This window comes from Ambystoma mexicanum, chromosome 5p (genome assembly GCF_040938575.1).
Source record: "Ambystoma mexicanum isolate Mex_15411 chromosome 5p, UKY_AmexF1_1, whole genome shotgun sequence".
NCBI lineage: Eukaryota > Metazoa > Chordata > Amphibia > Caudata > Ambystomatidae > Ambystoma > Ambystoma mexicanum.
In genome coordinates, this window is record NC_090930.1 from 875,005,825 (window position 1) to 875,028,142 (window position 22,318).

Genomic DNA, 22,318 nt, shown 5'->3' on the forward strand with positions numbered 1-22,318 from the left:
GCCCATGTTGAATGACAAAGGGCCACCTTGTGGTTAAGAGATAGACTGTCTGTCACATGGCTGTATGAGCTATCTATGTGATATTTTGTGGCTGGAAGAGTGGCGATATGTTTCAAAGAATTGGATGTTTCCAGCCATAAAAGAGCAATATGTCTGAACAATGCTCTGATATGCAGAAGTACTCTGTCAAATAAATGTGCAGAAACCCTTTCCCATTTTAATGAAAGAGTTGATGTTGGAAGAAAGGGGACCTTAGCGCCACCGGGCCGTTTTCCAGAAGTTAATAGGCATAACAATTATCACAAATAATGCCAGTAAGTACAAACGCCAAAGATAGAAACTAATGATAATCTGATCATTACGAAGCACAAGAAACAAACAATACATACTTTTCAAGTACAAAGTTTTTTTTTTATTTTACATTGTAAGAAATGTTTGCACATTTGTTATAAAAGAGCTAATCGCTTCTGAAAGCCAAAGCACAGTTCTTATGTACACAGTGCTAGAGAGCCTTGAGATCAAGCTATAGCTTGAAAACATACGTTCGCAACTGTAGGCGTACCAAATGTACATCAGTCCCCGAACATCATAGGTCTATCTCTATCAGACATAAATGTATTTACATATTAAAAAAACAGCATTACAATACTGTATAAAAAACGAACTTTAAAAAAAAAGTGAAAAAAATGAAAGTCAGTTTTCTATTTTACATGTCTGAAGGATATGCCACAATACTTTTTCAAAAGAGGGTATTCTAAGGATTTAAGAACTCTACTACAAGAAACAAGAGGCCAACAAGATCCTTCTAATCAACAGTGGTGTGCTGTGTGCCTTGCCGATTTAAAAAGCAGAGCATTTCAGCTACAGTTTGGCAAAGTTCTTGGTCCCTCTAATCCACACAAAATAAGGCACATACTTACAATTTTAGAAGTTACAGATAACGACTTAAGTGTCCAAGACAGGAAGATGCTCAACAAATGGGCGAATTAAATTAAAAGGTTATTTTATTGAATGTTTCTAGACTAGGAAAATAAGAAATCCTGAAATATGATTGGCTGAGCAATTCCATGAAATGTTCCTATGTATGATATCCTTTGGTGCAAAGGGAATATGACAATGATCTGAATCATAAGTACCAAAAGTTGCAAGGATGACTTTTAAAAACATTCTCAAATAAAACCGTACCCTTCAGACCATTATTTTATTAGCTTTTTTTTTTTTTTTAAACCCAGATTTAGAAGTGCCATACATTCCTCAGCAACAGGTTTGTTAATTGGTGAGGTGGGATATTAATTTGCTTTCCTGACTTCATGACAAGTCTGGACATTGCATTTTTTTGTCAGAAGATTCTGCTGTGGAGACAACAGACAGGTATCTTAAGCATTTTTAGGTTTTTCAGCTCAATTACAGTACTTGTGAACATCACAATTATTGAGTCAGCCGAGATGGTCTGTGCTTTTTCTGATACAGTCAGCGAGCGGGTGGGTATTCCTTCAGAATTTAGGCATTTCATTTTTTGAATAGGAAAGGACTCAGAACAAAGTACCATTTTTTGAGCTCTGGCATGCTAAACAGAAATGAAAATATTAAATAATATTTGAAAATGCATTGCTGCAGTCGTGCTATCAATCTACCTAGCATATTCATAAGCACCAGTGAGTACCGTACTTGCACCAAATTCTCTTGTACCAAACACTTTATGTTCACCATTAAAAAAGTGACCTCTGAAGTTTGAGACCAGCTAAAATGGATGGAAAAAATGATATGCTTTCTTAGCGTTATAGCCACATAGGGGCCAGCAATATTAAAACAATTCAGAAAAACAGCTTGAGCAAAGGAATAACAATGCAATTATTAAGTGAACATGAGTACCCATTGTTTGCTTATATGGCTTACATTTACAAATAAAAACACATATATCATGATTTGTGAACTATCAGTGGCATGATAGCACACATTCTGGGGGCATTGCGTCTGGCATGCTTCAACATTGCACACTAAAAAACAAATATGATTGGAGTGCACAAGAGACATAGCGTCAGGGAAAGAAGTTGGCCGTACACGGCTCCTCAAGATGGCTTCCAAGAATTAGTCGTCACTTGGATTATCCAGTGGAATACCCACATGAGTGAATATGTACATACACAAAAAAAGAACAAACATCAATGATTGACACATTCCATTTATGTTGGTGAGAGCCCTATCCCTTATCCCAAAAAGGTGCTGTTCAGCGTGTTCTGGGTGAATCAACGATTCGACAGTGATTGTAGCGGCCCTTGATATTGAGTGAACTTGCTCCGGCCTCCTGAATTTTGCAGTTATTTTCCTCCACCACAGGACAGTAAAAATAGAACATTACTCTGAAACAGAGCTCTGTAAAGGTTTCTGGTGGAACTGGTATGGTATCCAGCTGCAACAGTAGCTCTCTGAACCACCACACGTTTCAGGCTTCCATAAAAAAATAATATATACGTCTTTCTACTTGTACAAAATGTGTTTCTCCGCGCAATAGGAAACTTGAAACTCGGCGTTCCTTGCTTTCCTTTTTGCTTGCATGCATGTCGCGATTCTACATTGTTTTTACAATAAAAGATAGCATACTGACTTTCAGACGAGGTGGGAAAGAAAGGGTGACAATACTGATCCAAAAACTGAAATGGAAGACAGTTTCTCCGTAGAACACTGTAGGGTTTTCAAAGTCATTATTCCATAAAAGGAACATACTTGGAGCACATCCCAATAGGTTGGGATGACATTGCTAAAATACATACATAACTAAAAAAATTCAGTCAACTTGTCTCTTATTTTCTAGCCATTGTTTACAGATTTCTATTGCATAACGGCAAGAAACTTGCTTTCTTCTGCAAGCGAGGTCAGCAAAGAACTCATGTCCCCAATTGCCATGTTGGTTGTGCTTACAGGCATCACTGGGAATGTAAGAGACGCTCGTGGAGTAGTGAGGCGGGAAGAGTTGCGCGAGAGATTCAAGATGATACTCGGACTGAGGGCTCCAGAAATTAAGCTTGCATGGTCCCCATCATCTAAGATGGCGTCAAAATCAATCTGCACCCCCAACAGACCACTGCTGTCAATGTTATCAACTGTGCTGGTTACTTGATTGGCCCCTGGGGAGAGGAGTTCAGAAGAATTGGTGGTTTCCTGTAGGAGGCAGCTGGATTCTGCTATGGAGAGAGAGCTGTTTTTCATGTCTTGCTGACTAGGGCCTACATTTTGGTCATATAACTGACCAGAGTAATTCTGTATGTTAGCACAGGAGTGTTGAAATTCGCTTTCTGTCTCCATCTTAACACTGTTTACCCTGCATGCCTGGTTTGTATCATTGATTTGTCCCTGCAACGGCAGTACATGATGCCTAAGCATGTTTTCTCGTCGACTTCCACCAAAGCTATTATTGGCACATGGTTGGTCAGATTTGGGGGCTAGCAAACTGGACTGTTGATTGCCAAGGTTAGTAGGCAGTGGGGGACAGCTCTGTTGCCCAAGGTAGAAATTGGTGTGTGATGGGACATTAGCCTGGCCTAACATCATTTGATTGGATCTTCCAGCACCACTCCCTTGCTGAGTTGCAAGATGCTCATGCGACAAATACTCCTGCTCAAGTAGACTTCTGTTGCGCAATCCATTTTCCATGTCTGCTGCTTGTGAGCTTGCCAACAAAGATAATGAGAATTCTGTCTGCCCAGCATTCATTTGCATGTTGTTGTTTTTCAGCTTTAGTCTTTGAGTGGCCACATCGCATGAGCTGCCCATCATGTCTGGCCTGCTCAGGTTTTCGCCAAACTGCTGCTCTTTGTTTGGTTGCATGCTGTTGAAGGAATTACCAGGGTGGTTAATGGACGAATTCTGCTGTAAATTGTATGCACTGTTTGCTGAGTTATGCATGTAGCCTTGCTGTTGGACAATTGCATTTCGTGATTGACTTTGCTGCTGAAGGATCATGTTGTTGTACAGGCCAAAAGCCCGGTTTTGCTGAACCATGGAACGTTGGCCATATTTTCCTTTCAAGGGCGACTGCTCGGCACTCCCAGAGCTAACTTCATTCCATTGAATTGGCAAGTCATTTTTGTTAGGGTCAGAGGTGAGTTGTTCTTGATTGTGGTACGACTGATTTTCTTGATTGTTCATTGCACGCCCCTGCTCAAAACTGCTGTTGTTGTTCGCCATTGAGGTGCTTTGCTGATCTCTGTTTCCTGAGACGCTGTTCTGCAAGTGCTGTTGGGGGTCCTGATTCTGTGAGTTCAGGTACTGAACAACATCATCTGGCAGCAAATCATCATCATTTAGGTTGCCGCCGGCCTCCATGATCATGGCTTCTAGAGCGACATTCTCGCTAATGCTTGGAGGGCAGGGGGAGTAATTGTTGCGCATTGGACCACTATCAGACCGGGTATAGTTCTGGAGGCTCAGATTACGCCTTTCCATGGATAGAAGAGCTTGAGGGTTGACATTGTTTAGGCTGTTGAAACGCTGTACTCTAGTGGAAGAAAGGTTAGACACCATTCTTACAGGATCACTAGCTCTTCGTGTCGTGTTCCCTTGCATCTCATGCGATAACATATGCCTTCTGCTAAAGCTGTTGGCCCCGCCATCGCTGGACCTTCTTGGAATGTTCCCCGAAGAGAGATTTAGTGCCGGCTCTCTGTTGTCACCCAGAAGTGCCATTCTAGTTTTCAGGCTCATCCGCTCCATGTTGGGCAGTGGAGTAGGTGGGGCCCCACCAGTTGCTGCAGCATATCTAGCTTTCAGTCTGTACTGCTGAGCGGGGGTGAGGCTCAGGAAGCTTGGCAGGCCATCATACTGACTGGTATCGCTTGATCTCCTTGAGGCATCAGTGGAGATGGGATCATAAGAATCTGTCACACTCAAGTTGTGATACCGGCCCTCAACCTGAGATGCCTCACTGGATCGGCGGCTGGATGAAATCCCAGAGGATCTCCGGCTGCTCAGGTAGGCTGAACTGATGGTGCTCGTGCTGCTGTCCCTCCTGTTGTTCAGCATGTTTAACACTGTGATGTCCGTGCTAGAAAAGTCGTTTCTGTTGGGAAGCATGGTCGTGGACCCTCCTGAACTGTAGTTGTTGCTTGACTGGAAACCTACAGAAAAGCAAACGGATCACCTATTAGCACCTTTTTTAAAAAAAAGTCCTTTAACCTTTGCAAACAGAAATATGTCAATTCAGAAACGGAAGTATAAAGCAGGCATGGTATAATGATGCTACAAACATAACCAAACGAAATACCTTTTGGATAGAAGATTTGTAAAGGCCTTTTTTGCAGGGAGAATAAAGTGTATCATTTTAATGACAACGTTTTTTTTTTAAATACAGGTACTAGACAAAGGCACACAAGAAAACACAAATAAGCATACTTTTGCAAGTAAAGGGGCTATTTTCTTTGTAAGGTGTCTTTTGCACTAGAAATGTTCATGTAGATTGTTCTTGTTGCTTATCATTTTGGTTGTGTCTCTTAAAATCCCAATTGTGCCTGGGTGTTAAGGTTTCCAAATGAAATATATGTACAAAGGCATTTGTCAGGCACCGCCTAAATGGAACTAACTGGCCATTAATGGTCGCAACAACAAAATTGTGTTTTTACCTCAGCATATAATAGCAGTGCCTGGAAAATGTCTATATAATACCTATACACAAGCCAAAACTGTTGGCTTTGTGAATGCTTGCTTTTAAGAGGACTTCAATGAAGGACACACATGCTGCTTATAAATCAGGTGGCTGAAGGCACTCTTGGTTAAGAGATTTTTATTACACCAGTGGCATATTTAAACTCTGCACAAAATCAGGGCCTCAGCAAGTTCAGAGCTTGCCTGGTGTATGTATGTGTGTAATCTGCATGGGCCAAGTCAACACTTCAGAATTCCAAGTTTTAGAAATTGAGTACCTTCAAATTGAGGACACCTTGCAACATTTTCTAAGGCAGCAGGTGTTTTTCTGATTTCAACGCTTTGAAGATTGTCATATTATGGCAGACGGGAGGGCCGGAGCCACGACCTTCGACACTCAGTCTTCGGCTTCTGTATTCGACACGGCATCCGAGTCAGATTTATCCTGCGATTTTAGGGGGCTGTTGTGGGGCGAACGTGATCTTGATTGCCCAGAGGACAGGGAGCTAGTGGACCGTCCCCTTGACGCCATGTGCAGCCGCTTCGACAGTGTTATCGTTGATTTCTGGCCTTGGGATATGTGCTTTGTGTGAGATGATTTGTGTGTGCTAATGATACCGGGTGTCGTCCCCGTAACAGCGCCGCTGGCCTGACTGACGGTGTCAGAGCTAGCACGTGGAAATCCAAAGGTTCCCTATTGCCTTTGTCGTCCGAAAAGACGGCGAAGCTGCGGTCGCTCGAAGCTTCCTCCACGTCCATGGTGGTCTCGGCTTGCATGGCATGGTGGGCCCAACATTTTGTCTTTCAGTTTTTTAGGATCTTGGATTTGAAAAGCTGACAAGCTTTACAGTGGCCCTCGTCCTGGTCCCTCGGAATACAGAGGTTGCACACCCGGTGCTTGTCCTTCCAGGACAATTTTTTTGTTGCAATTCGGGCAAAATTTAAAGGGTGTTTTTTACATGATTGGTTGGAAAAGCTGCTTGGTGAATATAGAGGGGGAAAGGGGAAATATGCATTCTCTTAGTAGCCTAAGATATGACCACCTGCCACTCTCCCTACTGTTTGGGCCGAGGTCCAGAGCGGCCTTCCAAGGCCAAAGGCATGTCATTGAGGCAATTTCTGCCTCTGACGATGTTTCTTCTTGAAACCGTTGTCGAAGATGATCATCGAAGAATGGTGATATAAAGGACAGAAAGAGTAACTAGCTCTAATTACGTTGTTAATCAATGGCATTAGCCGAAAAGGAATTCTGCGTTTTAGCGTCAGATGATGATGGCTGAAAAAAACAATCAGAGGGACCTCGACACGTGACCATGGGTACAGTGGATGTCACACTAGGGATAGTATTACTGACAAGTCCTGTCGACGTCCCTTTTCGAGTTTGGAAAACAACTGTAATACTCTACAACTTCCACTAGATGTCAGCCTATGCATAGCATGTGATCTAAGCAGATTCCACAAGCCTCAGAAATTACGTTTTGGACATCTGCATGAGATTTTAGTAGGTAAAAGAAATTGATGTTTTCAATTTCAGAATCTGAGTTGACTGCTCATTGTCTTCTATATGTTTCATCATAAAATGCCTCTTATCAAGAAACCACTGAAGGGACTCTTATGATCATTAAACTTGTAAATGTGCATTGGATGTAAATATGTATTTTCCCACAAATCTACACCAATAAATGCATTGTATACTTTCAATAGGAAGGACATATGGATGTTAAAATATCAGTAGCTGTGCAAATTGGAATCTACATGCAGAATAAATAGATTTTCTAGAGTTCCTATAGCACCTGCCATAAAAGTCAACCACTTTTCAAAGTGATCATATGTCTCATCGACATCTTGCAGCTGAAAGAATATACAGGCCGATTCATGGAATAAATGTGCGCCGAAAATCCCGGCGCAGAGGGGCCAATACGTGCGCTGCGCCGAAAATCAGCGCAAAGCGCAGGGAAACCAGCGCACGTCGATTCATGGAAGTCCGTGCGCAAGAAAAGCAGAGGACGTGCGCCGAAAAAGCGCGCGGCGCAGGCCGGCGCACAGGTCAACCAACGTCGTGCGCCACGGCCACTGCGCCATCACTCCGAGCGCAGCGCACAGCTCTAAAGTAGGCGGAACACAGGGCGGGACACTCGGAATGGGGAATAAAATGGGGCACAACACTCGGAATGGGGAAGAATGTGGGCGGCACGGGGAAAGTTCAGGAGGCAAGTGCGCGGAACGCCCACACGCTCGCATACAACACGTATTCATGGAATAGAATAGGGCAAAAAAGCGCACGCTCAAAGCAGCGCACAGGCACAAACAGGCACAAACACGACCGCCACAAGAAAGCAGGCGGTAGCGTGTCTGCGCCTGCAAGAAATGTGCGCTAAAAGGCGCGCCAACAAATAGTACCTATATACAGACATAACCAATGTACAATACTGTTGCCCTCCTGGACAAATGACGTACAAAGGGGTACCCACAAACACAGACACGCGCAGAGAGAAAAAATAAACGTGTGCGTGCATACCGGGGTGCGCGATAAGTCCCACACGCGATATGGCAGGGAACGTGGAATCGAGGGGTGCGCGGGAAGTTGCACACGCGAAATGGCCGGGTACGTGGATTTCAGGGGCGCGCGGGAAGTCCCACACGCGATATGGCAGGGAACGTGGAATCGAGGGGTGCGCGGGAAGTTGCACACGCGAAATGGCCGGGTACGTGGATTTCAGGGGCGCGCGGGAAGTCCCACACGCGATATGGCAGGGAACGTGGAATCGAGGGGTGCGCGGGAAGTTGCACACGCGAAATGGCCGGGTACGTGGATTTCAGGGCCGCGCGGGAAGTCCCACACGCGATATGGCAGGGAACGTGGAATCGAGGGGTGCGCGGGAAGTCCCACACGCGATATGGCAGGGAACGTGGAATCGAGGGGTGCGCGGGAAGTTGCACACGCGAAATGGCCGGGTACGTGGATTTCAGGGCCGCGCGGGAAGTCCCACACGCGATATGGCAGGGAACGTGGAATCGAGGGGTGCGCGGGAAGTTGCACACGCGATATGGCAGGGAACGTGGAATCGAGGGGTGCGCGGGAAGTTGCACACGCGAAATGGCCGGGTACGTGGATTTCAGGGGCGCGCGGGAAGTCCCACACGCGATATGGCAGGGAACGTGGATTCGAGGGGCGCGCGGGAAGTTGCACACGCGAAATGGCCGGGTACGTGGATTTCAGGGGCGCGCGGGAAGTCCCACACGCGATATGGCAGGGAACGTGGAATCGAGGGGTGCGCGGGAAGTTGCACACGCGATATGGCAGGGAACGTGGAATCGAGGGGTGCGCGGGAAGTTGCACACGCGAAATGGCCGGGTACGTGGATTTCAGGGGCGCGCGGGAAGTCCCACACGCGATATGGCAGGGAACGTGGAATCGAGGGGTGCGCGGGAAGTTGCACACGCGAAATGGCCGGGTACGTGGATTTCAGGGGCGCGCGGGAAGTCCCACACGCGATATGGCCGGGTACGTGGATTTCAGGGGCGCGCGGGAAGTTGCACACGCGATATGGCCGGGTACGTGGATTTCAGGGGCGCGCGGGAAGTCCCACACGCGATATGGCAGGGAACGTGGAATCGAGGGGTGCGCGGGAAGTTGCACACGCGATATGGCAGGGAACGTGGAATCGAGGGGTGCGCGGGAAGTTGCACACGCGAAATGGCCGGGTACGTGGATTTCAGGGGCGCGCGGGAAGTCCCACACGCGATATGGCAGGGAACGTGGAATCGAGGGGTGCGCGGGAAGTTGCACACGCGAAATGGCCGGGTACGTGGATTTCAGGGGCGCGCGGGAAGTCCCACACGCGATATGGCAGGGAACGTGGAATCGAGGGGTGCGCGGGAAGTTGCACACGCGAAATGGCCGGGTACGTGGATTTCAGGGGCGCGCGGGAAGTCCCACACGCGATATGGCAGGGAACGTGGAATCGAGGGGTGCGCGGGAAGTTGCACACGCGAAATGGCCGGGTACGTGGATTTCAGGGGCGCGCGGGAAGTCCCACACGCGATATGGCAGGGAACGTGGAATCGAGGGGTGCGCGGGAAGTTGCACACGCGAAATGGCCGGGTACGTGGATTTCAGGGGCGCGCGGGAAGTCCCACACGCGATATGGCAGGGAACGTGGAATCGAGGGGTGCGCGGGAAGTTGCACACGCGAAATGGCCGGGTACGTGGATTTCAGGGGCGCGCGGGAAGTCCCACACGCGATATGGCAGGGAACGTGGAATCGAGGGGTGCGCGGGAAGTTGCACACGCGATATGGCAGGGAACGTGGATTCGAGGGGTGCGCGGGAAGTTGCACACGCGAAATGGCCGGGTACGTGGATTTCAGGGGCGCGCGGGAAGTTGCACACGCGATATGGCCGGGTACGTGGATTTCAGGGGCGCGCGGGAAGTCCCACACGCGATATGGCAGGGAACGTGGAATCGAGGGGTGCGCGGGAAGTTGCACACGCGATATGGCAGGGAACGTGGATTCGAGGGGTGCGCGGGAAGTTGCACACGCGAAATGGCCGGGTACGTGGATTTCAGGGGCGCGCGGGAAGTTGCACACGCGATTTGGCTGTGTGCTCCCAGGCATTACCTGTACACCCTCCACGGCCCCTGCAGGCAGCACACACCACAGGGAACTACCCTGCACACCTGCTCATGTCTCCCACCACCCCCACCCCCAGCACTGTGGGCAACCTGCCAGCAGGCCCCCACCCATGGGCAACCCATGTCTCCCACCACCCCCACCCCCAGCACTGTGGGCAACCTGCCAGCAGGCCCCCACCCATGGGCAACCCATGTCTCCCACCACCCCCACCCCCAGCACTGTGGGCAACCTGCCAGCAGGCCCCCACCCATGGGCAACCCATGTCTCCCACCACCCCCACCCCCAGCACAGTGGGCAACCTGCCAGCAGGCCCCCACCCATGGGCAACCCATGTCTCCCACCACCCCCACCCCCAGCACTGTGGCCAACCTGCCAGCAGGCCCCCACCCATGGGCAACCCATGTCTCCCACCACCCCCACCCCCAGCACAGTGGCCAACCTGCCAGCAGGCCCCCACCCATGGGCAACCCATGTCTCCCACCACCCCCACCCCCAGCACAGTGGCCAACCTGCCAGCAGGCCCCCACCCATGGGCAACCCATGTCTCCCACCACCCCCACCCCCAGCACTGTGGGCAACCTGCCAGCAGGCCCCCACCCATGGGCAACCCATGTCTCCCACCACCCCCACCCCCAGCACTGTGGGCAACCTGCCAGCAGGCCCCCACCCATGGGCAACCCATGTCTCCCACCACCCCCACCCCCAGCACTGTGGCCAACCTGCCAGCAGGCCCCCACCCATGGGCAAGCCATGTCTCCCACCACCCCCACCCCCAGCACTGTGGGCAACCTGCCAGCAGGACCCCACCCATGGGCAAGCCATGTCTCCCACCACCCCAACCCCCCATCCACCTGGGGCACCCTCCACCAGGCCCCCACCCATGTCCCCCTGGCCCCTGGTCCTGACGATACACAATAATGGCAGTAATGACCAGCATACCCAGCACAAACACCCAGGCAAGGATTGCATGCACCCACATAGTGAATGCAATCACATGACACAACCCCAAAGGCAACTAAGCAAAAGAACACATGTCCGCCACACACACATACACAATGGGTGCAAGTCAATGTCAAAACCCATATCATGGCATGTAAGAAATCAAAGAAAAAATGACACAAGTGTAAGATAAAATAAAAATGTATTAAAAAATAAAAATAAAGTTAACTCTGACAACTATCTGGGAAAGCAAATAAAAGGTCCATGTCCGGGAACAAAAATGAGAAACCAAAAAACAAAGGATAGAAAAAAGAATCGATTTTGTCCAAAGTAAACACAAGTAGAATGAAATGAAACATAAACCATTACGTCATGGTGTGACCAATATGAAAGTAAAAATAAATTATCTCACAAAAAAATATAACTATATTTACAGGATTGTTCAAGGGTCCATGAGCCCAACAGCACTAATTAAACCTAATACTAACTATCTAAAAAAATATGTACAAAGAAGTGGCCATTGTCCAAGCGGTCCAAAAAAAAAATTAAAATAAAGGAAACCTAGCACTAACTAACTAAAAAACTATATACAGAGGCAGCGGGCTAGTCCTGCGGCTCACTTGGTGATGTTGGCCAGGGCATCCTCGAACTCCATGTCTATGTCCTGGAGGCGGGACTCAGTCCTGGCCCCGAGGTCTCGCAGGGACAACCCCATATGCTCTCCAAATTCCCTGCGAGCCTCCTCGAGGCACGCAGCCCGCCTCAATGCCTGATGCATGGAGATCTCCGCCCTGGCCATGGCGAGCCGCTCCTCTTCCGCCCGCTGCCGCTCCGCATCTATCCGCTGGCCAAACTCCTCCCACACGGAACACACCGCCATGCCAGGGTTGCCCTGCCCTCCGGCCGATGCCTGCCCCTCCGATCTTGATGGCCCTGAGCCATGATGCCTCCCACGTCGAGCCCGCTGCTGCCTGCAACGCCACTGCCTCTGCCAGCACGACGGCATCCAGGCTGATGGTAACCACCGACGCCGTCGTGCACGTGCCCTGCCCGATGATGCCGGCACATCTTCCATCTGCTGGGGTCCACTTGCTGTGTCGTCCACCCCTGCTGGACCTCCGACTCCCAACTGCGGCAGGGATGGGATCCCCACCGAGCTGGCTGCATTGGTTGGGGCAGGTCCACAGGGGGCCATGGTGGCATCTGGGCCGGAAGACGGCAAGGAGAACGACTGGTGGATAGCCTGCACAGAGGAGGAGAGGGCCGTCAGATTGGCCAACACATGCAGGAACCCCCCGAACATGGCCGATCCCAATTGGGCCACGTCGGCACGGTGCACTTCGTGATGACGTGCGTGCTCCTCCCGGGAAGCACGCACGGCATCACGAATCACAGCCGTGCGCATCGCGACCCCAATCAGGACCTGCTCCACGCGGCCAGGGGTTCCCACGGCCGCAGGTGGAGGGGAGTCAGTTGACATGGACATCCCCTCTACCTGCGGACGGGCCTGGGACGGGGCATCCCTGCTGGTGCATGGTGGTGCACTCACAGGGTCAGGGACAGCGACATGCACAGGCCCCTCCACGGTGACCTGTGCTGCCTCCTGCCCCTGGCCCTGGACTGCACCACTTGCACCAGCAGGGATGCTCCCACCAGGGCCCATGTGTGCACCAGTGTCGGCCTCCTCCTCCTCTGTGCAAACCACCAACCTGGATGGCTCCTCACCGTCTCCCGCCGTAGCAGGCCCCTGTGGGGGCTCACCCACCCCTTCCGCTGCAGCCGTGGGGGCATCCCCGCCGCCTTGCTCCACAGCGCCGTCTCCGCCCTCTTCTTCACTAGCCGCTGTGTAGAGGGAGACAAAGAACACAAGCATCAGGCTACTGTACAATGGTCCCCTAGACAGGAAGCAATAGCAGATGAGCACCCCTGTCAAAGTACACTTCCATCATGTCCCTCCACAACACATGGGTCAGTGCAGGCGAAACACACACAGTAACAGGCATGGTGCATGCCATGCACATTTCCATGCATGTCCAAATGACTATTGAAACATTCAATGAAATGTAACTCACATGCATCATGGCTCATGCATATCACATGCACACACTACACCTCAGTCACATCCATCTGGCCACAATCACACCAAACACAGGCAAAACAAGGGTAAGGTGGGTGCGTCACTGAATCTGTGCATTGTCACACACATGAGTCATGCATCCATGGCATGCACAAGTCACAGACATGCAGGTCAGGCACACAGACATGGCTACCATACATGTACCTGGCATCAGCACCCATCCTCACCCCCATCCATGTCCAGGTACAGAGACTGCCATGCTCTCATGTCCCAAATCTGCATAGTGCTCCCCATGCCGCATTTCTACACATGCAACAACCATGTGGGTCACACATCACTGGTCGCACAGGCAGTACCATGATGTCCCAGCACACATACATGCATATATGGCACATGGCACACATACAGGCAAGTATCATAGAACCAGCTCACCGCAACATGCCCTGTCTCACACAGTGATGCTTGGACACTTACCGCTCAACTCCAGACGGGTCTCCCTCTCAAGGATCTGGGCGTGGAGCGCTGGGCGTACGCGTTCCAGGACCCTCTTCTGGATGGTACTCATGTGGCCCCGGCCCCCCTCCACGAGGCGCCGGGCCTTCACAAGGGTCCTGGACCTCAAGTCCTCCCAGCGCTTCTTGATCTTCAAGACGTTGCGGGTTGCCACCCCCTCCGCGTTGATGGCAACCACACAGTCGGCCCAGATCCTCTCCCGTCCTTCCTTGCTGGCGCGGGACGATCCAAAGAGGGCATCATACTGCCCCAGGACATGCTCCACCAGGACACCAACTTCGGTGGCAGTGAAGCTGGTGCCCCTCTGCCCCTCTGGCCTGGGGTTGCCACTGGTGCCAGATGTAGAAGTGCCCGACATGGCAACCCCAGAGGCAGGTGTGGGTGGGCAACTGGGTCCTGGGGCTGGGCTGTGGAGCGATGTAATCCCAGTTGGGAGTCTTCAGTTCCAGCAGGGGTGGACACAGCAACTGGACCCCTGCAGATGGCTGATGTGCAGGCACCAAATGGCAGGGCACGGTGGCAGCAGGCAGGCAGGCAGGCAGGCAGCAGCAGATAGCACGTGGGAGGCTGCTCAGGGCACTTGGGGGGCAGTAACTCGGCCTTCGGGGCAGGAGCGTGGTGTTCCGTGTGTTTTCGGGTGGCCAGCTTGATACGGAGTGATTTGGCACGTGAAATTCCTGCACGTCAGCGTGAAATCCGAGGAAAGGCCCTTAGCGCGTAAGTGCGTCAGCACGCATACGCGATTCTATTGGACCAGAGTCCCTCATCGCGTGAGCGCGTCTGACGTGATCCGCACGGGCGTTCCCCACTCAGCACGTGAAGACGGAGCACACGTGGAAATCCTGCACGTCTGAGTGTAATCGCGTGTAATTGGCCAAAAGTGCGCGTACACGCCATTGGCCTATGTACGTGTATTTCATCGCGTGTAATTGGCCAAAAGTGCGCGTACACGCCATTGGCCTATGTACGTGTATTTCATCGCGTGTAATTGGCCAAAAGTGCGCGTACACGCCATTGGCCTATGTACGTGTATTTCAGGGCCGCGCGGCCCCTTACACAGGCAAGTACGTCAGCGCACCTGTATGCCTGCAGCGTGGGAATATATACACGCGATTGGAGTGGGAACTCGATTCCAGGGGTGCGAGGCTCACACGCTGCCTACTACACGCGCAAGGCATTAATTTGCGCACTTTTCAATAAACAAGCCAGATGCCAGGATGAACATACCGTTCCTAGCAGCAGTGGCAGTGGGCTACCAAAGGAGGATGAGGAGGAGAGTCAGGGCCAGAATATTCACACCCAGAACCAGCCTATTCGGGATGCCTGATGACCAGGTGTATGGGAGGTACAGGTTTCCAGCACACATCATACTGGACCTGGTCAGTGAGTGGGAGGATGACCTCACATCACCCACCCTGTGCTCCCAAGCACTCAGCCCCCTGCAGAAGGTCCTGAATGTACTGCACTTCTTGGCCACTGGATCCTTTCAGCGGACAAGTGCCATAGTGGGTGGTGTGTCACAGGCCACGCAGTCACGCTGCCTACACCAGGTCTTGAACATCATCACTGCACGGCCCTCAGTCCGCAGGCACATATATCTCCCCAGGACTCATGCAGAAAGGCGGACGTGCACCCAGGAATTCTATGGTGTGGCTCAAATCCCCAAAGTGCTTGGTGCTATTGACTGCACACATGTGGCTCTACGTCCTCCCAGGGCAACAGAGCACATCTATAGAAACCGCAAGCACTGGCATTCCATCAACGTCCAAGTTGTATGCAATGGCAAGGGAATCATCACATCAGTATATGCCAACTATCCAGGGTCCACCCACGACAGCTTCATCTACAGAATGTCTACCCTATGCCGGGACCTAGAGGCTGGCCAGCATGGAGATACATGGCTGCTTGGTGAGCATGAATGCCACTCCACATGCATGCATGTCAGATACTGGGTCATGACACAACACCACTAATGATACCCATCACCACCTCCGCAGGGGACAGTGCCTACCCTATCAGCCCCCACATGATGACCCCAATCCGGAACCCCACCACGCCACCCCAGGTAAGGTACAACACAGCCCACATTGCTACACGGGGCATAGTGGAGCGCACATTCGGAGTGCTGAAGTCACGCTTTCGCTCCCTTGACCGTTCTGGCGGGCAGCTGTTATATGCTCCCCGAATAGTGTGCAGGATCATAGTGGCAGCATGTGTCCTGCACAACGTTGCAACACGCCGGGGCCTGCCCGTGGACATGGTGGTGCCCCCACATCCACAACCACATGCACGCCCGCTGCGCATGGGAGGGGAAAGGGCACGGGGGGAGGCAGCCCGTACGCAACTGGTGGCCAACTTCTTCACCTAGGAATCACAGTGCTGGCTAGTGCACACTGCTCTGGCACATGCCATCTGACAATCAATGATGACTCTACCTGACAATGTCTGCAAATTACTTGACAATGAACTGTCAGATACACATCAGCCTGAGATTGTTAACATGGAAGTGTCAATATGTGTGCACCCCTAGCTACACATACACCAGCTATGCATCACAATGCAAAGACACAACTCCATCAATCTAAAATGCATTGCCACAGGCGATTCACTACATGACAACATTGCCATGTCACCCACTCCCTTCACAGTCCCGCCACTGAGGACACCATGTCATGGTATGTGACAGCAAACAAACTGGCCATCACAACATGACACCAGTGTCACAAATAGCAGTGCCCAAAATGGAACATAGCCGCACTTGAGCAGCTAACCGCCCTGGGCCCACTACTACACACCTGTGTAAGAGTAATTTCTATCAAATTACACACCAACCCACCCTGAAGCCCACCCAAACAAGACACATTGCTTGTAATCAATGGTAGTCTCATTACCTGAATCTGCTGGTATGTCCTCACCGTCGAGGTGTACAGTGATGGCGCCATGCAAAAGTGTCAGTGCACATCTACCGACATGTAGTGTGACTCCAGAGAGTATGCCCTTGTGAAGATCTGTGTGAAATACCTGCAAAACATGAGCAACATATGTAAGTAGAGGCACATATCATACCATCATGCATAGTTAGGTGCAACAACAATGAACACTATGAATGTCTACACAGTATTGACTATGGACTGGCCAACAGCTCATGGGAGTCCAATGTCACCGTGTAATTTGCTGTCACTTGGGCACACCCTTTGCAAGCCCATGGAAAGGGAAGCAGGAGGGGTGTGGATGTCTGCTACCCAAGCATCGAAACCAAACTCAGGACAAGCCTGCATGTGCCCAGCCACAATACAGTGTATGCCCAGGTACCCACACAAGGCAACACTCTTGCAAAATAAAAATGAAAAAGAGAAAAAATGGCCATGAAAGGGCCGGCGGGGGGGGGGGGGCCACCTATGAGGTCCGAGGACAGGATGCACGCCACAATCCACCTGTGTGGATCATGGGAAAGGAAAACACCCCATAGGCTCGTGGCCCACACGGCTACTCTGTTGTGGGAGATGAGTCGCTATGGCTCTGCCCAGACCCTGCAGCTGACTCTGGAGGTGGGGGAGCTGCCTCAGATGATGGTGTGACAATGGGAGGCAGCCCACGCAAAGCACGAGTTTGCTCCTCCATGGCTGCAAGCAGGCGGGTCTGGTAGTTCTGGTTCTGGGTTATAATCATGCGGAGGTCCCCATGCAGTAACTCCCGGGATGACCTGACCTCCGCACGAGTTGCCTGCATCTCGGCCGAGAGCGTCCGTGTCAGACGCTCCAGCTGCTCCTCTGTCCTTCTATGGGATGAAGCCTCAAGCTCTAACAGGGTCGACCTGAGGTGACGGAGTTCTTCCCTCAGGGCTTCCCTGTGGCGCTGGGACTCCATGGAAAGTGATTCCCCCAGAGTCGCCAGTGCCGCCCGCCTGTCCATGTTGGACGCCAACATATCCTCCCTGTGTGCCTGGCAGATGGACTCTGTAGCCTGCTCCAGTCGCTCCATCAGCCTTTCTGGGGGGACAATGGAAGTGGCCACCCTATCCATGGCCTGTGCAATCATCTCGGATGATGCTGCCTGTTGGGTGGCCATACCGTAGATGGATTGCTCCCATACGGTATTGCCAGGTGGCATACGGCCACCACGTTGACGGGCACCACACCTGCCTGGGGCAAGGCGGACTGCGCCTTGCTGTGCCGGCAAGGCCTCAGGCTGCAGGACTGCATTCCCTCTCTGATCTGCAGCCCCAGGAACAGGATCAGAGATTGGGTGGTGTGGCCCTGCATCCGTAACCACCGGAGGCTGATCTGCCGACACTGACATCCCCATTGAGGCCAATGGCCTGGCTGCAGGTGGGTCGGACAGAGGAGATTCTCTCCCAAGAACACTCACCTGCGACTGCACATAGGTGTCATCCTCCGAGTCTACACCTGAATACTGCTCGGGGGAGGAACCCCCAGAGACACCCCTCGACAGCACGGCCTGCAGCACTTGTGGGTTTTCACCCACAAACACACCACGTCCCTCACTTGTGGTAGGTCGGCCCGGGTTGCCCTCCTGGGACGGCTCCACCACCACATCCCCAGCATCAACAAGTGCTTCGTCCCCTGCAAAGACATGAAAGAGAAAAATGGAAACAGGCATTAGCACCATGGCATGCAACAAGGGCTGATGAACAACATAGGCAGTAGTCCTACGACACATGTCCTACATGACTGGGAGTCCTCCTATGCATTCACCATCACTGGGTCTGTAGGGGAGGCTCAGGGCATACTATGTACTGATTGGACAGCAACGCCTGCTCACCTTGATGCCTAGCACTGCCATCACACATTGGGCGGTGATTGCCATGTCAAAGGCACATGCCATCACACACATGGCATGTGACATAGCCACCAAGTGAGGAGGGAGAGGAGGGCTACTTTTTTGGATTTCAACCACTCTGGTCCTGACATTGCATCGTCACATCAATTAGTATACATGTTGTACATGGATCTGCTAGTCCAAATTGGCAACGATGCACAGTGCCTTGTCTAGATCAACATAATGCAGTAAACATTGTGATTCCACCTCCCCAACACCTGTAACGGAATAATTTTGCATTCGTGAAGCACCGGTCAAGTAATGTTTGTAGGTGCAGCTGAGCACTGAGGGGTGGTGGGGCAGAAGGGGATGCCAGTCAACAATACTACTGGTGCTGGTGTCATTCATGTCACGCAAGTGCAGGGGTGGGTGGCACAATGAAGTGCAAGGGGGAGTGGCGGCTGGAAGTGCTGTACAAGGTAAGTAGGACTTGACGTCAAGGGCAGATGGTGTTAGGCGCAGACAAGTGCTGGGGGGGTGGCCTATAGGGGTACAGAGACAATCATGCTGTGCTGTGGGCTCGGAGGGGACAGGGGAGGTACACACTGCCTCTGGCTCGGCAAGGTCCTTTCAGATTTCTATGTGTCCTGCAGAGTTGTCACATGCCGCAGATATGTGCCCTTGGATTGGGGATCTCATCTTGGTGAGAAGGGTGAGGCGCTATTGCCTTTGGAGCATGTGGCAGGCCAGTTTGCCAGAGGATGGCCATGATGCAGGACATTCCCTCTCTGCCACCCGGCACCTGTGGTTTGGGTTCCCAAGATCCGAGTCATGCCAGGACTCTGCATTGGCATGGGGCTTCAGACAGGTGGTCATGACCGTGGCTAAGACATCCAGTGTACCTGACATGGAGTGGAGCATGGAGTGGGCCCTGTCAGGATGGGAGTGAGCCTAAGGGGGAGCTGGATGGGGGGGACATTTTGGCAGCATGAGCCTCGACTGACACACACTTCATGGGTCGGAATACAAAGAAGGTGTGTGACAGTGGTGAGGGTGGCTTTGCCTGTGGGGTGTTGAGGGTGAGCTGGGAGGAGAGGAGAATGTGATCACTCCAGGAGAGAGGAGTGCAGAGATGGACGGAGAGGGGAAAGTCAGATGAGATCAGAGCATCAAGAGTGTGCCCTGCAGAATGAGTAGGGACAGACGGGAGTCTAGAGGGTGAGAGGGAGTTGCTGAGGTCACAGAAAGGTCACGTGGGGGCGTCAACAGGCATGCAGGTGGATGCGTACCGCACCAAGGATGAGGAATTCTGTGTCTGGGGACATGAGTGAGGAGGAGAGGTGAGGACACTCAGAAAGGAAGTAGTACATTTGACCAGTTTTCCCAGACACAGTACGCACTGTTTGGAATGTCAAGGTGTGGTGGACAGTAACCTCACACAAGCCATTCCAGAGTGGAGTAGGTCTAAGTAGGTGTGACAGTGGCAGGAATACCCTCAGGGAAGCCAAGGGCACACACCCCCTGCACAGTGGTGGCGGGCCAAGGAGAGGGTCAAGGATGCAGACAGAGCTGGCCGTCTGACATGTTTCCATGAGACCAAGGATGTCAAGGTGCATAACCTCATGTAAGTGACAGTTATCGGAGGAATGCCTGATGCAGCCGCAGTGAAAGGAGTGTAATTGTGGAGGAGGTTGACAGCCTTGTAGGACTTACGGGGAGTGCTAGAGATCAGAGGTGCCGCATGTGTAGGAGTTGGAGTGGGAGGCGGAGAAGGTTCATGGGAGGGTGCAGGGAGGCAGTGCAGGATTGATGAGGAGAGAGGAGGGGGGACAGCAGGAGAGGTAAGGAAGTTGATGAGATGTGGGTAGCATTTCTCAAGGAGATTGAGGTTGGCCTAAGGGCCTTGGACTGAGACGCTCCCATTACCATGCACATCATTAGTGGTATCTGAGGATTGGAAGGAGGCCAGGAGTACACCCCAACGGGTCCCACCTATGATGGTGGAAGAGGAGCAAGGAGAGAGGACAGGGACCATGTGAAGGGTCTATGGGACAGGCAAAGGCATGTATGAGCAGATGTCAGTGAGAGTTAGCTTAGAGTAGGCTCAGATGCACTGGTCAGCAATAGGGTGGGTCGCATTGGAGGGCAGGCTGCCCTCATTTGACTTTTGGCAAGCAGGTGTCGTGCGTAGGGCACGATGGTCTGAACTGTAGAAGTCATGGAAGATAGACCATGAAGAGCAGCATGGAGTGTGAGGGAATGGGGCTCGAAACCAGACGGTACCAAAGGACCCAGGAAGGAGGTGGATCTCAAGGCTACATCCACATTATGACTGCATGTTGGTAGGCATTTATATACAGAGGACGCATTAGCATGTGGTATCATTGCATGTCAGGCATGTGAAGATGATACTTGAATGGCTGGGGGAAAGGAGAGGAATGGTATGTAAGACATCAGATGAATAGACAGGGGAGTATGAGCAACAATGTAGTGACAAAATTACTAATCAAGGGCAACTTCCATGGTGTTGGCCCATATGTGCACTGTTGCCAGTAGGGATAGTGCTGTGGCCAGATGGTGTTGCACTGAACATACTGGATGAGGCACATGGGTGCCACTATCAACTCTGCCACACACCCCCTTGACAGGCACCCAACATGAATGCTTCACACACACAACATGCACAGGGATGATACACACATGCATGTGCACTCACCGGATGATGCCTCGTAATCAGGGAGGTCTCCCACACCTTGGAGTTGTCCCTCGGTGACGTAGGATCCAGCTACAGACTCGTGTGGTGTGAGTTCTATATCCTGTGCTGGGGACCCACCTCCAGTCACCAAGGTTGCGGCATGACTTGAGGCCAGCTTATCCTTTGCCCTGCGCTTAAGGTCATTCCAGCGCTTCTGGCAATCACTAGCTGTGCGCCTCACTACTCCAAGGGCACTTATTCTGTCAGCAATGGTCTGCCAGTGTGCCTGGCGTCTGGCATGTGTGGTCTTGGACCCTGCAACGATGACCATTTCCCTATCATGATCTGACACATACTGAACAAGTGCATTAAGTTCGGCGTCTGTGAAGCTTGGCTTCCTTGATGGGCCGGACTGTGCAGCCGTGTCTGGGGCATCAGCCTGTGCCGGACGTGCACTCTTCCTCTTGCGCTTGGAAGGGGGTGGGGATCCAGAGTGTCCTACGCCGCTGTGGACACTAGGGGCAGGAGCCGTGGTGGACTCTGTACTGGGTGTGTGTGATTGCCCACTCAGCATGGGAGTAGGTGCAGGCATTGGGGGTAGTGGGATGGGGTCAGGCCTGATCTGAGGTGCATGAACTAGGACCGACACAGTCTTGGCAGGGTGTATGAGAGGTGGGGTGGATTGAGCCACACCCTGGCTACGGGGGCCAGCAGATGACCTATCTGGCATAGATGCGCGTGCCCTGATGACACCAATGTGCACCGGTGCACGTACAGTGGACCTGCTGACCTGGATGTCAGCGATGGAATCACCCTCGGACAGGTCTGGTGCCACAATGGCCTGGTCCGACATGGGCTGATCAGGGTTGGTATCAGCCACATGACTCTCAACGGGGGGGGGGGGAGGGGGGGGGGGGGGCATGGGTGTCCCTGACTGTTCCTCCAGACTGGGGGGAACAGGGGCGCCCTGCAAGTCACAACCACGTCCCCTGTTGGATCCTCCACGGCCACCACGTGTGGCTCGGCCACCTTTGCCACCCT

General features: G+C 52.0%; 1 protein-coding gene across 1 annotated transcript in view; it reads right to left on the minus strand.

Moving 5' to 3' along the window:
* Positions 1–386: 386 nt before the first annotated feature.
* GLI3 (GLI family zinc finger 3) overlaps positions 387–22,318 on the minus strand; it is a 558,606-nt gene continuing 536,674 nt past the window's right edge. Inside the window, exon 15 of the mRNA XM_069613300.1 lies at positions 387–5,114. Coding sequence (XP_069469401.1) covers positions 2,830–5,114 — 2,285 coding nt within the window. The 3' untranslated portion in view covers positions 387–2,829. The remainder of the gene's footprint in view (positions 5,115–22,318) is intronic.